This window comes from Oncorhynchus mykiss, chromosome 21, assembly GCF_013265735.2.
Source record: "Oncorhynchus mykiss isolate Arlee chromosome 21, USDA_OmykA_1.1, whole genome shotgun sequence".
NCBI lineage: Eukaryota > Metazoa > Chordata > Actinopteri > Salmoniformes > Salmonidae > Oncorhynchus > Oncorhynchus mykiss.
The window spans coordinates 33,193,485-33,212,482 of NC_048585.1; the positions used below are offsets into that span (position 1 = coordinate 33,193,485).

An 18,998-nucleotide genomic window follows, 5' to 3' on the forward strand; every position below is an offset into this window, starting at 1 on the left:
AAAGAAAACCATTAGTAACACACTACGCCGTCATGGATTAAATCCTGCAGTGCACGCAAGGTCCCCCTGCCCAAGCCAGCGCATGTCCAGGCCCATCTGAAGTTTACCAATGACCATCTGGATGATCCAGAGGAGGAAGGTCATGTGGTCTGATGAGACAAAAATATAGCTTTTTGGTCTAAACTCCACTCGCCGTGTTTGGAGGAAGAAGAAGGATGAGTACAACCACAAGAACACCATCCCAACCGTGAAGCATGGAGGTGGAAACATTCTTTGGGGATGCTTTTCTGCAAAGGGGACAGGACGACTGCACCGTATTGAGGGGAGGATGGATGGGGCCATGTATCGCGAGATCTTGGCAAACAACCTCCTTCCCTTAGTAAGAGCATTGAAGATGGGTCGTGGCTGGGTCTTCCAGCATGTCAACGAACCGAAACACACAGCCAGGGCAACTAAGGAGTGACTCCGTAAGAAGCATCTCAAGGTCCTGGAGTGGCCTGAAACCAATAGAAAATATTTGGAGGGAGCTGAAAGTCTGTATTGCCCAGCGACAGCCCCGAAACCTGAAGGATCTGGAGAAGGTCTGTATGGAGGAGTGGGCCAAAATCCCTGCTGCAATTGTGTGCAAACCTGGTCAAGAACTACAGGAAACGTATGATCTCTGTAATTGCAAACAAATGTTTCTGTACCAATTATTAAGCTCTGCTTTTCTGATGTATCAAATACTTATGTCATGCAATAAAATGCAAATGAATTACTTAATCATACAATGTGATTTTCTGGATTTTTGTTTTAGATTCTGTCTCTCACAGTTGAAGTGTACCTATGATAAAAATTACTGACCTCTACATGCTTTGTAAGTAGGAAACACTGCCGATTTTGCAGGTTATCAAATACTTGTTCTCCCCACTGTATGTAATCAAATATATTCACCCCACCCAGTATTGTAATCAAAACTTACCAGAAAGCATGTAGTCCTTGGCTCAAACAGTGTAGTAGTCTGGGCTCAATAGCATCTCATTACTATGCAAGATCTTGAGAATCACATGTACATGTGATTCTCAAAGGTTCACTGTTATAAGCAAAAAATGTTCACTGTTATAAGCTAACTTTTTTTGATGAATTTAAGCAAAATTCCCAGGCTTAACTTCCCATGGAAAATTTCTGGGAAAATTCTGGAAATTTAACCTGAACGTTTCCGACCCTTTGCAACGCTCCCCATCCAACCTAACAGAGCTTGAGGGGATCTGCAGAGAAGAATGGGAGAAACTCCCCAAATATAGGTGTATCAAGCTTGTAGCTTCATACCCAAGAAGACTTGAGACCGTAATCACTGCCAAAGGCGCTTCAACAAAGTACGCAGGTGGCTTTTTAAATGTAATATTTCAGAAATGTTTGCTAATTTATATATATTTTTTTAAATGAACAGTTTTTGTTTTGTTATGGGGTATTGTATGTAGATTGACTGAAAAAGGGAAGGGGTCTGAATACTTTCAGAAGGCTTTGTATACACATACTTTACCCTCCGCTGTATTCTTCCTGTTCCTCCCCTTATTGCGCCTGTCAGAGCAGATGAGTCCGACAGGGGCATTTGGATACATATACAGACTAGGAAGGTGAAACAAGGAGAGTAGGACTCTAGACTATTGAGTCTCCCATTCCCCTGTGGCCCGGACCTCTAGCCCTTTCAATCTGGTCCGCGGGTGGCTTTTCTGGGGGAAAGCTTCTGTTGACTTTGAAATGACTAAAACCACATCAAAACTGTGTAGACTTAATGGACCTACATTTGTGGTTGGTTTACTTTGTGCTGCTTGCTAACAGTCATCAAAACTAAATCTAGACAACTACATTTTGGGAAAGCATTGAAAGTTCCAAAAGTGATGGAAAAATATATTTTTTGCTAATTTTGAGGGCAAGGAAGTATAATAAATGAAGTGTGGCCCTGCAGACCTTGGTGAAGACTGAGTGCGGCCCCTGGGGAAATGAGTTTCACACCCCTACTCTTACTGGTTAACTGGCACAGAGGCCCTGGTCACGAGTATTAATCCCCTGGCCACTGCACACTCAAAATGTCCTCCCTCTGTGATTAAGGCTGCACTAGGACCAGTGCCAGAGATACTGGATGACCAACCATTGCCACGCCAGCTTCCCAGTTGCCTAGAGTACTGCTGCTGCTTCAGGTTACTGTGGTGTTAGCGTTACATCACCTTATGCCTGATGGCCTCTGGCATCAGAGGATACAAAAATAGTTGTTTTCCTCCGTTTTTCTGTCTCTCCTTTCTGTCTTGTCTCTGTGGGTTAGATGATGACAGGAGAACGCTATTGATGGATGAGAAGTGGAGTAAATGTTTATTTTCAGCTCAATAAGATGTCTCAGCCGGTCTGTAGCTTAAGGGAGAATAAGCCAAAACGAATAACATGACGGGAGGCAATTCCTCAGCTGAGATATTCAGGCCGTTCTAGAACGGCCTATCTAGCTCTCATTCAATATCTCATACCACACAGATTGTAGGTGCAAGTGATTATCCACATGTCAATCCACTGTCCTCATTCCTGATTTTTAAGTCTTTCTGCAAAGGTACAAGTCACAGATGCATTCTAATCCATATTTAGCTTAACTATGGAACTGTCCGGATTGGTTGTATTGAGCATGAATACTGTAACATCTGATGACTCGATCTCGGATCAATCCATGAATCTATTCCATGCTTCTGTAATGTTATGGTTTTGCCCATTTTAATCCCCTTCTAAGTAGAGCAAATCTCAGCAGGAGTGTTTTGCAAGTCATTTGCATGGCCTGTAACCGAACCAAGAGGAATAGAAGCAGTAGAAACACCGGTCTTTTCTGTCAGACAGAGGTAAGACTTGCTTTTTAAACTCCAGACCTTTGCTAAGGCGCTGTCTGTTTGCTTAACCTTCTAAGATGGAAGGAATTATATCACTGCGAACAGGCTTTAGTAGTCTGTCTGGCAGACTGTATAGCAGTCCAGTCCAGCTACTCTGCTCTTCATCAGGCCACGCCTGAGATGTACAGCCTACAGCTTGCTAATGGAGCCCTTATTGCTCCCTATATGAACAGACTGTTTTGCACACATCCAACTGGGCACTAGAGCTGGAAAAAAAAGTATATGTGTGTGTGTGTCCTCAATGTTTTCTGCGATAAAACATCCATCCTTTTTCCCTCACTCCCTCCCATCACAGCAGCCCAGGTGGGTTGATCGGTCATTGATCTTTGCTAGAATGCTCTAATAGGGATGATATCTTTCTGTTATCTCTCTGATTATGTCCCACAGGGTCTGATTGTGAGTGGTCTGCCTCTGTGCTGTTGGTGTCTGTTATTGGTCTTCAATTGGACAAAACCATTTTTATGCCAATCCCCTGATGATACGACACCTGCTACAGCACCGATGAGTCATGATCAGGAAACGCTCTCCTGTTGGGCTGAAACGCACAGCTAGATTTTAATCGTGGATATTTATGGCTAATTGTTTTCCCCTTTAATCAAACATCAAATGTACCATTTATGTAGCCAGCTTGTGGTTTGATTGAAGATTTAATTTCCTGCCACAGATATAATTATTAGGGTTGGGCGGTATCCAGTTTTATCATACCGTTTCTGTACTGTATTACTGAAACTTTTCTTAAGGGGCGCCATTAAACAGAATAAGTGTGGATGGATGGATACAATCAAAAGTTTGGACACCTACTCATTCAAGGATTTTTCTTTATTTTGACTATTTTCTACTTTGTAGAATAATAGTGAACATCAAAACTATGAAATAATACGTATGGAATCATGTAGCAACCAAAAAAGGGTTAAACAAATCAAAATATATTTTAGATTTAAAGTAGCCACCCTTTGCCTTCATGACCGCTTTGCACACTCTTAGCATTCTCTCAACCAGCTTCATGAGGTAGTCAACTGGAATGCATTTCAGTTAACAGGTATTGCTAGTTAAAAGGGGTGGCAGTTAGCTTAGTGGTTAGAGCATTGGACAAGTAACCGAAAGGTCAGCTCGGGGATTCGATCCAGCAACAAGGTAAAAATCTGTTCTGCCCCTGAACAAGGCACTGTTCCTCGGTAGGCTGTCATTGTAAATAAGAATTTGTTCTTAACTGACTTAATTGGAAGGGTGGTATACAGAAGATAGCCCTATTTGGTAAAAGACCAAGTCCATATTATTGCAAGAACGGCTCAAATAAGCAAAGAGAAAGGACAGTCTGACTGACCTTCATGTCTTAAAATGAACAATCTGGAAAGCTTCAAGTGCAGTCGCTAAAACCAAGCGCTGTGATGAAACTCTCATGAGGACCGCCACAGGAATGGAAGACCCAGAGTTACCAATGCTGCAGAGGATAAGTTAATTAGAGTTAATTGCACCTCCGATTGCAGCCCAAACACTTAACAGACATCTCAGAAGAGTTCAGAAGAGCCTGCGTGAATCAGGCCTTCATGGTCGAATTGCTGCAAAGAAACCACTATAAATGGACTCCAATAAGAACTTGCTTGGGCCAAGAAACACAAGCAATGGCCGTTAGACTGGTGGGAATCTGTCCTTTGGTCTGATGAGTCCAAATTTGAGAATTTTGGTTCCAACCGCCGTGTCTTTGTGAAACAGAGTAGGTGAACAGATGGTTCCCTCCATGAAGCACGGGGGTGTTTTGCTGTTGACACTGATTTTATTTAGAATTCAAGGCACACTTAACCAGCATGGCTACCACAGCATTCTGCAGCGATACGCCATCCCATCTGGTTTGTGCTTAGTCCGACTATCATTTGTTTTTCAACAGGACAATGACCCAACACACCTCCAGACTGTAAGAGCTATTTGACCGAGAACGAGAGAAGGAGTGCTGCATCAGATGACCTAGCCTCCAGAATCACCAGACCTCAACCCAATTGAGATGGTTTGGGATGAGTTGGACCACAGAGTGAAGGAAAAGCAGCCAACAAGTGCTTGGCATATGTGGGAACTCCTTCAAGACTGTTGGAAAAGCATTCCTCATGAAGCTGGGCGAGAGATTGCCAAGTGTGTACAAAACATTAAGAACGCCTGGTCTTTCACAATCTTTTGTACAAAACAATACTTGTATGATTTATTTAAAAAAATGTACACACACCTATTTAGGCTACAGGGATCTTGATCCAGGAGGGGATTAACAAATAATTTCCCTAGCTCAGTGCTCTAGCTATCCTTTCATTTGCTAACTAAATGTTAAGATGAAGCTTTTTGGTTACACCAAATACATTAATCTTAACATTTAGTTAGCAAATGAAAGGATAGCTAGAGCACTGAGCTAGGGAAATTATTTGTAATCTTAGATTTCTTATAGTTATATTAAGTTTAAGCAGTGGCACTTATAACTAAGGAGGGGGGGGGGGGTTTATGGGTACCCACAAAACCGGTATCGAAAGTCATACTGTCGATATTTCAAAATAACCAGATAAACGGTATGTGGCCCAAGCCTAATAATTATATATATTTTCTGCCCAGGAACAGTCATGAGACCAGCTCTGTGCCACCTGTATGTGTGAGGTTGCTGCTGACTTTCTAGTCATTGTCTGAAAAACTACTTTCGCAATCGTAGAAGCATAGAACTGAGGGGAGTAGAACAGAACAGTGGTTTTGTAAATGAAGATGCCAGTAATATGCCTCTCCCAGTAATTCAAAGAGTTAGCCCAACAAAGGTTCTCTCTCTATGCAGGGTCCTAGTTCTTTAAGATCCTGGGCTCTGCTGCAACGATCCCCAACAAACACACACACACCATGCTGTGTTGTATTTGGTCTCTATATAATGTTGTGGTGTCTCTATCATGCTGTGTGTTTTTTGTCCTAAATTTTTAATCCCAGCACCCGCAGGAGGCCTTTTGGTAGGCCATCATTGTAAATAAGAATAAAGGTTGAATTAATCAAATACACACACACTGCTCCTTCCTCAGTGCTAGTTCTGCACTGCTTCTTCTTTGCCCCTCAGGACCAGGTCACATGACTTAGGTGTTTACTTCCAAATCCTCTTCCTGTTTCAGACCCACCCAGTCTAGCCCCTCCCCTCTCCAGCTCGCTCTTTCTCTCCTCACTCTCATCATCCCTCTCTATTGTTGTCCTCCCCCCATCTCCTCTCGATCCTCCTTCTCGCCATCTCTCTCTGACATTTGAGCTACAGAGCGAAGGCTGTCTGTTTAGTCTTTCATTTGTCTCACTGCCTTTATTCTTCATCCCTTGTTGATCACTGGCTGCATCCTAAGTAGGGCATCTTTCCTTCATTCCTTTCTCTCTACTCATCCCTTGTTCTCGCTTTCTCATGCGGTGTGTGTGTGTGTGTGTGTCTCTCGTGGACTTGACAGGCAGCATAATAGATTAAGACACGCTGCAGTCAGGACTGCTGCAGGGAGAAGAAGCTGCTGCAGTGTATGTGTTGGTCCGTGTGTGTCTTTGTCTGTGGCGGGAGCCTCTTAAAGGGACACCCTGCCTGCGTTGGTCAGTTGGTGGCTGGTAAACCTGCAGTGGCTCAGAATAGCAACACAGCACGGTAGCTTCCACACTCTCCTCCCTCGTTTCAGTCTGTCGCTTTCTTTAACACTCCTATTTCTGTTGCTTTCTCTTGACACTTCTTTTCATCTGCTCCTCCACTCTTCCCCTCTCACCATCTCGCTCACCTGGTATTAGTCTGGTAATCTATGGAGTAATGCGGTTACGTGGTCTAAAGATCTGAGTCAGTCAGTTAGGGAGAGTGGTTGAGTCATCAGTGTAGTGTTTAGACTAGAGGACAGACAGTCGGTAGGGATCTCCTTTGCAACGCGTTTCCAAACGGGAGGGAAACGCACTGCCTGTGAGTCATCATACTGGAGATATAGCTACTCCGCCATGGTGTGTGTGTGTGATGCGTGTGTCAATTTTTAATTCATGCATGTTTTGTTGAAAGTCGCTCTCATGCATGTTTTGGCGTGCGTGTGTACCTGTGTGTTGCTTTCATGCCTGTATTAATGTCAGTTTCGCCTCTCTTTGTTGTTCTTGCTTTGACCGGTTCTGGGGCTCTTGCCATGGAGGCCGCCTTTCAGTTCTTCCAGTCTGTGTGCGTTGATATTACTTCTGTATGAACGTGCGTATCTCCTCTGTGCAGGCGGGTTCGGGGGCTCTCACCATGGCTGCAGCATTTCAAGACTTCCAGAGGAGCGAGTCAGACCGGCTAAATGAGATGAAGGGTCATCTAGAGATTGCCTTACTGGAGAAGCACTTCCTACGTAAGTAACCTTAACAACTCTAGCACACATTTTTAGCTGTTTATTCATCCTCCATTGCTGTAGTAGCTATCTGCTTGTGCACATTAATTGGTGAGTCAGTGTGAGAATGGGAGGGGCTGGAGGATTGGCTGTTAACGGGGAAAGAGGATGGTGGAGGGATGGGTGGCGGAGAGGAATGGACGAGGGAGTTGGGATGCGCCGTAGCCTGAGGGGGAGCACATTCAATTGTGCTAACTCATGTTTATTCTTTCACACACACCTCTGCGCTGGGTCAGCCACTAATGCCTCTGGCCAATGTGGCTGCCCTGCCCCATTTAACCCCACTCAGGGATGGGTACACACTGTACCAAGCCTTCACTACGGTGTAGTGGCCTGTGCTGTTTGTGTGGGTGTGCTACCCCACGTGTAGCTGACGTACGTGCATGCGCGCAGTTTTTCCATCCACAGGTCTGCCAGTGTACCTCTCCATCCGAGAGTGTGAGCTTGCATTGCTGAAGCTGTATGACTAAAGCCTATTGCTAAGGCTATATGGCTAAAGCTATAGGTTATTGCTAATTTCCAAGGCTAAAGCTATATGTCCAAAGCTATAGTGCTACAGTGAAGCTAAAGCTATATGGTTAAAGCTATGGCTAAAGTTGCAGTGCTTAATATACACTCTCTAGTATTTATTTGGACAGTGAAGCTAAAATGTTTACTTTAGCTCTCTACTCCAGCATTTTGTTTTATGTGGCGATAGTACAGAATATCACATTTTTATTTTAGGGTATTTTCATACATATCTATCTGTTTTATCATTTAGAAATGAAAGCACTATCCCCACATTTTGAAGGTGTCAAGTATTTGGATAACTCATTTAGTGTGTCGGGGGGGGGGGGGGGAGGCAGCAGGTGTAAAAAAAAAAAAAAAAAAATATTAAAAAAAAAATCAATAAATAAAAACAGCACACAGAAATAAACTTCCATAATTCTTAACATACCAACTGCCTCTGTAGTGAAATTTTTAATTGTAATTTTTTGCAACACTCGCTCATCAGACTTTGTAAGCAAGCTAATGACAATGCCTCCTAAAGACATGATTGACATCGGGAAGTTGATTATGTAAATCTGCTAGTTAGTTAGCTATGCTGTCCCCCAATTATTATATATATTTTTTTTCTGATGCTGATGTGCCCCTTACCAGTGGCAATTTTGGCATGTAAATCTTTTTGTTAATGCATGCCACAACGGAACACTTACATTAATTTCACTATAGCGGTGACAAACGGTGCCCACAAACTGTTAGGGCCTACATTATAGCACCGTGGAGTGAATCCTTACCACTGCTTCACCTGGCTGTCAGCGGAGCCTTGTCTGGAATATTTTACTGCCTTTAAAAAAAACATAGCTGATATTGCTGACTTGCTTAAACAAATGTGGTTTCTACTGACAATTGAGATGTTGTCCCTCATGCCATAGTTTGTACAAGCAAATAAGAGGCAATCTGTAATTTCGATTTAAGACATTTAATGAGCAAGCTCGGACGGACGTAGTGAATATAACTTTGTTCAGCACTTGAAATATACAGCGACAGGGGAAAGAGGTGACAGTATTCTCCCTGTACACCAAGTCGGAACCGTAGGATAAATAAGAGGGGCATATAAGCAGACAATGAAAGCTCTTACAATGTTCAATGATTACATTTCTCTAAAACAGGCTATAGGCTACATGTGCACCAACAATTCAGAACAGTAGGCTAAGTTATGAGGGGGGAAGGGACTAAATTGTTAGGGTGAAGCACTTGAGTTCCCAATTGTCTTGAACTCACTGAAGTCTGAGATTTCCGAGTTTCCAGTTCTTTTGAACGTGGTAGAAGTCATGCTGGATTGGCAGCGTGGGCAATATATTCAACCCTTTCTGGCATGTGAATGTCTATTACCTTTTAAGCTTGGAAAAGAGACCATAAACCCAGACTTGGACCATACACCCACTCCACTGAATAGAAGGCAAGTGATTGCTTTACAAACCACTGATTCCTTCCAAACCACTCATTGTTGAGTTTGAGATTTCCAACTTGTTGGGTAATGTTTATGGCCAATGAGCACCAATATGTTATCTATAATTTCTCTTCATTATGACAAGGATAGAAAAGGGTTTACCAGTAGATCGACTTGATTCATGATGACTGCTAACTAAGACTTTGAAAGTTAGATGTTGACATGATCACTCCAATCAATGCTATGGTAGATGTGATTTTATCTGTGGCCAATGACATTGAGCCTTCTTGGATGGGCACTTCTAATGTAAATCTATGGTAGCGTCCAAGGGGCTCAAATTTTTGAGCTCTCCCCATATATTTTGCGGTGACTTGGTGTCCCCATGAGTAACAGAACACTGAGCCAATCACGGTGGAACACTGAGCCAATCACCCTATTCCCTGGCTGTCCCACCACCGCAGAATGCACTGAGTTTGACTGAAACACCTGCCTTAAGAAAGCAAAAAAGAGACCATAATATTTGTATGCGGTTTTATTATCTAAGTTACTATAAAAAATATTTGTTTGCAAACTGAAATAACATGCAAAAGTTAAACAATTATTTATTATTTTTTTGCTAATTTGATGAGCAAATTGTGACATTCCAAACATGTTCATTTTTTAAAAGAATCTTGGGAGTAATGGAAGAGGGATTTGGGATGCTCCGTAGCCTGAGGAGAAGCAAATTCAATTGTGTTGACTTTCATGCTCATTCAGTCTCACTCAGAAATATATTCTAATTTACAATTAAAAAGTGACTCCAAAATGACACAAATCATTATTTACCATTCATTTCTATTTGACACAACATAATCCGAAACACAAAAATCTGCATATGCATCCAACAAGTTTGACTGCCAAGCTTGAAGTAGTCATTGCATGCTAGGAATATGGAACCAAAATAGTAAAATTCTGACTACAGACATGTGGATACTCACTCAAAATAATTAATAAAATTTAAAAAATCCAGTGAGGGCACTTTCTCTTAGAAGGGCAGGTGCTCGGGCACTGGTTGATTCCTATCTACATGTCTGTAGTCAGAATTTTACTATTTTGGTTCCATATTCCTAGCATGCAATGACTACTTCAAGCTTGGCACTCAACAAACTTGTTGGATGCATATGCAGTTTTTTGTGTTTCGGATTATGTTGTGTCAAATAGAAATGAATGGTAAATAATGATTTGTGTCATTTTGGAGTCACTTTTTAATTGTAAATTAGAATATATTTCTGATCAATTAGTCTATTAATGAATTATTCTTTACCTTACGTTAGTGTCATTTCAAACATTGTAGGATTCTTGGTTATCTGCATGAACCCAGCCTAAACCATAAATCATCCATTCACCAATTGGCTTAATCATTTATTTACTAACTAACTAATCACAGAAATGTTTAAACAAACAGTAGCTATTGGTTACTAACAATGATAAGGAAGATCCCCTAGTGGGCTGAGCCGATATGACGGCTTGGTGGACAAAGGGAAGTGGGTGTGGACTGAGAAAGAAGCGGGAAAGACAAAAGGGATCATTACACAGTTAAATTATATTAATTGAAATGCTAATCCTTTGTGCTTAAATGCTCATTCATTCGGGAATAATTGCATTCAATGTATATTTACGCCCCATGTGTTGTGATCTTCTCTGTTGGAATCTGATCCGTCTGCTGGAGAGTTCATCCGAGTCGGTTTCCCTGAAGATCAGTATTTCGTGGTTAGAATGGATTCTTCAGAGTACCATTCAGAAATGTTCTCATAGAATAATGTTTCGGCGGCTGTCGGTATTCTCGTCCCAGGTTTACATAATTTCTAGCTGCAGACTAGTATCCAAGATTTGCTCTTATTCTGTGGGGATCGATAGTCTCTGAGTTGAACTATTTCCAGCCGTGTAGCCAATGCTCCACGTGGTATGGTTAGGAATTCAATAACTATTCGCAATCACAGCTCACGCTGTGGCTTTGCTTAGTCTTGGTACTCAAACCTGTGCCACCTCAGCATGCGTGGTCTGAAGAGGATTTTCTCAGGAGGGGTTTTTATTCATAACAGTAGAAAAGGTGGTTCCATGACGCCAGATCATGTCTGTGCTCATGGGGGCGGGCCAATGACTTAGTTAAACTTTAAAGGGAATACAATTCTCTCACATTAAAGGTTTAACATCACTTTTCACTTATAGTTTCATTTTATACAATAATTAGATGCAAACCTCATAATGGAGGCACCTGTATAAACCGAGTTAAGGTAATATGGCTGTATTGTCTTTCATGAGGTCACAAACATGAAACAAAACGGACCGGGTCGTAGCTGGATTCTCCACCGACCGTTTACACATTCTCCAAAATATGGATATTGTTCAGTTCTCAAATTCTGTGATGTAGTAGAAGTTCTACTGTGAAACTCACTGCATGGCCAGGGAAAGCCTCTTTACCCAATTTATGATGTGGGGGTTAAATTGTAAACCTGACCTTCCCAATAAGGGACGGGGTTGTTCACATCTCTGCTAGGCAATTCACTGAAAGGGCTAGCGTCATGACACATGATTACGGATAATCTGTTACATATACGCCGGGAGTCCGAAAGCAGGTGCAGATGGTGAGTTTTTAATATGGAACAGATGCAAAAGAACCAACATGAGAAGTCTACTGAACAAGAGATGATAACATCTAAAGATTGATTAACACAGAGGGCTAAATAAAGGGCAAGTAATCAGGGAAGTGATTAAGTCCAGGTGTGCCTAATGAAGCGCAGGTGTGTGTAATGATGGGTTGCCAGGAGCTGTGGTTAGTAAACTGGCGATGTGACAATCATGAATGAATTGTGAATAATGAGTGACAAAGTTACAGAAGCATAAATATCATACCCCCCCAAAAAATTCTAACCTCCCTGTTATTGGTAATGGTGAGAGGTTAGCATGTTTTGGGTGGACTTCAAGATGGTGCTGACGGAGAGGGTCGCCTCGCTTTGAGTTCTTAGGAAACTATACAGTATTATAAAAACATTTTAATGTATTATTATTACATTGTTACCCCAGGAAATCTTATAACATAAACTAACAAGAACTATTGGATATAAGAGCAACGTCAACCAACATTACAACCAGGAATACAACTTTCCCGAAGCGGATCCTCTGTTCGGAATCACGACCCAGGACAATGGATCTAATCCCAGTAGCTGACCCAAAACAACGGCGCCGCAGACGGAGGGGCCACCTGGTCAGGCTCCGTAGACGTGCACATCACCCACTGCTCCAGAGTATACTACTCGCCAATGTCCAGTCTCTTGACAACAAGGTAGATGAAATTTGAGCAAGGGTTGCCTTCCAGAGAGACATCAGCTTGTAACATTCTCTGTTTCACGGAAACCTGACTCTCTCGGGATATGTTGTCGGAATCGGTTCAGCCACCTGGCTTCTCCATGCATCGTGCTGACAGCAAAACCCCTCTCTGGGAAGAGGAAGGGCGGGGGTGTATGCTTCATGATTAACGGCTAATGGTGTAATCATAACAACATACAGGAGCTAAAGTTCTGCTCACCCGATCTAAAATTCCTTACAATTAAATGCTGGCCATTTTACCTACCAAGAGAATTCTTACTCAATTCAATTCATGACGTCAGATTACACATTTTTAGCTAAAGCTAGGACTACTGCTACCAGTCTCAATATTCCTTGATTGCTCGGCCTGTGTCGCTCAGTGTGTGTGTGTGTCTCTCTGTCGGTCTGTTCTTATCCCCTCGGCTATTGTTCTCCTGACATGAATTCAACTAATCAGGCGTAGTCCATCTCAGCCCTGTAGAGGGTCCTTATGAAGAGCCTGTCTCACACACACACACAGATGGATGAGAGACTCAGCATCTAATAACAATAGGGTCTCATCACCACTACTCATCTAGACAGACAAATATGTCCTGATGAATGTTGTCTACAGAGTTGAGTACCATTGTGTCATTAGTACTGAGCACACTCTTTTCTCAGGGTAATTTGCCGTTTTCAAGTTCACTCCTGTTTTGTGTAGGATCTTTATGGAGAGGGAAGGTGGACTGTTGTATAATAATCTGCATATATACTGGACATACTCATGCATTATTAAACTCTGCTTTGCTATCAATGACAGTCTTCCATAGCTGATGTTTGAGTTAGCGTTTAGCATGCTATAAAATACTGTCACAACATGGCAGCTTTGCCTTGCTGAAGGTCAGAATAGAGATGTCAGGCCAGGGACTAAACATATCTGCACACTTCATACTGAATGGCAGTAGGTGCCTGTTGTATTCGTGAACTAGAGTGAATCTGTTTCTGGGTAATACAGGTCCTGACCAGGCCCCTCTGCTCTCTTTCTCCCGTCCTCTACCCCTCTTCCTCCCAGTGTAATTGGACCAGTAGGAGCGGTGAAGCAGGAGAATCCATTAGCAGCTAAATGGACTTTGCTCTGTTCATCCTTGCTTTCTTCTGTTAATCTCTGCTTTCTTTTGTGTTCATCTCTGCACAGTTAGGTGTGTGTGTGAAGTGGAGCAGGGTGAATTGAGAAAGAGATGGGCATGTGGGGTCTGAGTGGCTGAGACTTGACTGGCTAGTGGTTAGACTATAGCATTACCTATAGTCCATCTGATGCCCCACTCTGAACAGCTGAAACAACCTTAAGCTACTAGACAGGCTAATATGCTACTAGAACTCTGAAACAATCTGTATACATGCGATAGAGATCAATCGACCAAAAACTATACATTTCGTCTCTTGGTTGTGTATTTTACACTATGTTGAGAAAAAAATCAGAGTATAATGCTTGTATGGATGTCAACCCCAGTACATGTTCATGTCATCACCAATAAACTGCATTACACTTCAAAACGACCACCGATTACTGTATGCTAGCTATGCTACCAGCTTATACGAACAGGAGCTAGCATTTAGCACTTACTTCTAAACCTGGAAAGGGGCAACTTCTAAATGTTTTGCTGCGATAACAGCCAAATGTATATAAAATCGGACTATAGTAGACACATTGTGGGCCTGTTACAATAAGTAAATCATGATTGATGTGACGAATAGCCACTGGCGCACATTCAACAAATCTGGTCTAACAATCTGGCATCCTTCTATTTTATTTTATTTATTTTACCTTTATTTAACCAGGCAAGTCAGTTAAGAACAAATTCTTATTTTCAATGACGGCGGTCTGCAGTCCATTGACCTTTTTACCACATCTATTAGACATGGCAGCATGGATTTGATAGAACCCATGAAGGTTCATAATACATAATACTGATGAAATGGTTGCGCTCGGTCAACCAAGGTGTGTCCCAAATGGCACCGTATTCTCTATGTAGTGCACTACAGTTTACCAGCCCTCATAAGGCTCTAGTAGTGCACTATGTAGGGAATTGGATGCCATTTGGGATGCAACCGTAATTGACAAGTAGCTTTTGCAGTGCTAGTTCTATATGTTTTACTGTTTTGAGGCTAGCAGATTAAAGCGGAAGACGTCTAATCTCTGTGCAGTCAGAGGTGATGTGCTAATAGTACAATCAGTCCTCTGAAGTCACTCGCTGTAAGCGCTCAACTCACCCCCTGATCTGCCTTTATGGGCTTCTTTCCCATCTACGCCTTTCATGAATTCACTTTTCATCGATTCCCTGTGAGTGCCGTAATCGTAATCGTAATCCCTGTGAGTGCTTCCCCCTCACCCATGGTCTCTCATCACCCATCTCTTTCTCTGGTGACCTCTGCAGCAGAGGATGCAGATATGGCAGAGTAGAGCAGTCTCTGGAGGTTGCAGGAAGGCATTGTGGTCTTCACCAGTACCTGGATGATAATCCAAGCCCACTTTGTTTGTTTAGGCCAGGGCCCAAAAGTTGTGCGCTATGTAGGGAATAGGGTGCCATTTGGAATGCATACAGTGTTGCTATGTGAGATGGCGAGCCAGTGAGGGAACAACTGGATTGTCTGTGTTGTGGGGATCCTGTTTGTTCTTGTGTTGCCTGATCACCTTTATCACATTAGTTGACAATATCAATACTCAATCACTACTTTCAATTCAGTTCTACAGGGACCATTTTAGCAAGTGCCGTTGTCGGACTAACCAGAGTCATTGACACAGTGTAGGTTTGTACAGTGCAGAACTTGGATGCTGTTGACTAAGGCGCACTATGCTACTACTTAGACACCATTGAGCAGAGGCATGTACTGTGTGTGAACGGTTCACCGATTCTCAATGTATTTAGCGCTTTTTGTTTCGACAATGAAAGGGTAGTAAGTTTTAAGTTCGTCGGTGTACACATCACGGACAAACTGAATTGGTCCACCCACACTGTTACACAGACATCACTAACATAGAGACTGCTGCCAACCTAGACTCAAATCTCTGGCCACTTACCTCAGGAGGCTGAAGAAATTCTGCTTGTCACCAAAAGCACTCACAAACTTCTACAGATGCACAATCGAGAGCATCCTGTCGGGCTGTATCACCACCTGGTACGGCAACTGCTCCGCCCATAACCGCAAGGCTCTCCAGAGGGTAGTGAGGTCTGCACAACGCATCACCGGGGGCAAACTATCTGCCCTCCAGGACACCTACACCCGATGTCACAGGAAGGCCATAAAGATCATCAAGGACACAGGTGCATCAACGCGGGGACCGAGAGACTGAAAAACAGCTTCTATCTCAAGGCCATCAGACTGTTAAACAGCCACCACTAACATTGAGTGGCTGCTGCCAACACACTGACTCAACTCCAGCCACTTTAATAATGGAAATGGATGTAAAAATGTATCACTAGCCACTTTAAACAATGCCACTTAATATAATGTTTACATACCCTACATTATTCATCTCATATGTATATATTGTACTCTATACCATCTACTGCATCTTGCCTATGCCGTTCTGTACCATCACTCATATCTTTATGTACATATTATTTATCCCTTTACACTTGTGTGTGTATAAGGTAGTAGTTGTGGAATTGTTAGGTTAGATTACTCGTTGGTTATTACTGCATTTTCGGAACTAGAAGCACAAGCATTTCGCTACATTCGCATTAACATCTGCTAACCATGTATGTAGATAGTTCTGGATGAGATCTTTAAGGTCAGGGCCCTCCATAAGGCTCTCAAAATGATTTTAGACCCAAGTCACCACCTGTACCTGGAGTTTGAATTACTACCCTCTGGGCGCAGGTATAGGGCACCCCTCAGCAGGAAAAACAGAACGAGACAATCATTTGTGCCAGGTGTGATATCCCTCCTAAATAGCTCGGGCGACTGTTCCTATTGACTCCGTAAGGCCAGCAGGCTAGTCTTTTTCTTTTTTTATTTAATGTTTTATTTCTTACTATTATTTTTATTGGTGCGTAACTGTTATGAAAGCTGTATTGTAAATTTTGTTTTGTATTTAAACGCCACTTTAAATGTGTACATGACACTGCAACAAAATCTCCCCATGGGGACAATTAAGTAAGTATGTGACAAAATAGAGGAACAGCGGAGTTCATTCAAGATTTTATTTCACCTTATTTAACCAGGTAAGTCAATTGAGAACCAAAACCAGTGAACAGGGCAACTCACAATGCCACTAAAAATACATAAAATGCTTTACAGAGGAAAAATAAATATACATCAAATATACAACAATAAGAAATGTACAGTGGGTACAAGGCAACACAGCAGGGCTCCTGGGTGGCGCAGTGGCCTAAGGCACTGCATCTGTGCTAAAGGCGTCACTACAGACCCTGGTTCGATTCCGGGCTATATCACAACCGTCCTTGACCGGGTGTCCCATATGGCACCGCACAATTGACCCAGCCTAGTCCGGGTTAGGGGAGGGTTTGGCCGGGGTAGGCCGTCATTGTAAATAAGAATGTGTTCTTAACTGACTTGCCTAGTTAAATAAAATACTTAATGATCAGCAGGAATCTTGATCAGATTGCAGTTCAGTTAATGTTTTTGAAGGAGTGTAGTGGGATGAGTGTGTCAAGTTTTGAGGGTCTTTTGCAGCTCGTTCCAGTCATTGGCGGAGGAAAACTGTAATGAATGATGGCCAAAGGAAGTGCAGGCTTTGGGAATGACCAGTGTGATACATTTACCAGAGCGCAGGATCATTGCTATTCTAACTTCCGCGATGCATATAAGGCCCTGCCCCGCTCTCCTTTCGTAAAAGCTGACCACGACTCCATTTTGTTGATCCCTGCCTACAGACAGAAACTAAAACAAGAAGCTCCCGCGCTGAGGTCTGTTCAACGCTGGTCCAACCAATCTGATTCCACACTCCAAGACTGCTTCCATCACGTGGACTGGGATATGTTTCGTATTGCATCAAACAACAACATTGACGAATACGCTGATTCGGTGAGCGAGTTCATTAGAACGTGCGTTGAAGATGTCGTTCCCATAGCCACGATTAAAACATTCCCAAACCAGAAACCGTGGATTGATGGCAGCATTTGTGTGAAACAGAAAGCGCGAACCACTGCTTTTAATCAGGGCAAGGTGACCGGAAACATGACCGAATACAAACAGTGTAGCTATTCCCTCCGCAAGGCAATCAAACAAGCTAAACGTCAGTATAGAGACAAAGTAGAATCTCAATTCAACGGCTCAGACACAAGGTATGTGGCAGGGTCTACAGTCAATCACGGATTACAAAAAGAAAACCAGCCCCGTCACGGACCAGGATGTCTTGCTCCCAGGCAGACTAAATAACTTTTTTGCCCGCTTTGAGGACAATACAGTGCCACTGACACGGCCCGCAACCAAAACATGCGGACTCTCCTTCACTGCAGCCGACGTGAGGAAAACATTTAAACGTCAAACCTCGCAAGGCTGCAGGCCCAGACGGCATCCCCAACCGCGCCCTCAGAGCGTGCGCAGACCAGCTGGCTGGTGTGTTTACGGACATATACAATCAATCCTTATCCCAGTCTGTTGTTCCCACATGCTTCAAGAGGGCCACCATTGTTCCTGTTCCCAAGAAAGCTAAGGTAACTGAGCTAAACGACTACCGCCCCGTAGCACTCACTCCCGTCATCATGAAGTGCTTTGAGAGACTAGTCAATGACCATATCACCTCCACCCTACCTGACACCCTAGACCCACTCCAATTTGCTTACCGCCCAAATAGGTCCACAAACGATGCAATCTCAATCACACTGCACACTGCCCTAACCCATCTGGACAAGAAGAATACCTATGTGAGAATGCTGTTCATCGACTACAGCTCGGCATTTAACATCATAGTGCCCTCCAAGCTCGTCATCAAGCTCGAGACCCTGGGTCTCGACAACGCCCTGTGCAACTGGGTACTAGACTTCCTGACGGGCCGCCCCCAGGTGGTGAGGGTAGGAAACAACATCTCCACCCCGCTGATCCTCAACACTGGGGCCCCACAAGGGTGCGTTCTGAGCCCTCTCCTGTACTCCCTGTTCACCCACGACTGCGTGGCCACGCACGCCTCCAACTCAATCATCAAGTTTGCGGACGACACAACAGTGGTAGGCTTGATTACCAACAACGACGAGACGGCCTACAGGGAGGAGGTGAGGGCCCTCGGAGTGTGGTGTCAGGAAAATAACCTCACACTCAACGTCAACAAAACTAAGGAGATGATTGTGGACTTCAGGAAACAGCAGAGGGAACACCCCCCTATCCACATCGATGGAACCGTAGTGGAGAGGGTAGTAAGTTTTAAGTTCCTCGGCGTACACATCACAGACAAACTGAATTGGTCCACCCACACAGACAGCATCGTGAAGAAGGTGC

The 18,998-nt window shown here is 43.2% G+C and overlaps 1 protein-coding gene across 4 annotated transcripts in view; it reads left to right on the top strand.

The window, feature by feature from the left end:
* LOC110500282 (GRAM domain-containing protein 4) overlaps nucleotides 1–18,998 on the top strand; it is a 72,850-nt gene that overhangs the window by 12,811 nt on the left and 41,041 nt on the right. For 2 of the 4 annotated variants that reach the window (XM_021577574.2, XM_021577575.2), the window contains exon 3: nucleotides 7,123–7,243. In XM_021577574.2, the coding sequence (XP_021433249.2) occupies nucleotides 7,123–7,243 (121 nt within the window). Of the gene's footprint in view, nucleotides 1–6,068; nucleotides 6,870–7,122; nucleotides 7,244–18,998 lie in introns of those variants that run through there. The other 2 variants (XM_021577576.2, XM_021577577.2) reach the window with 2 other exon arrangements.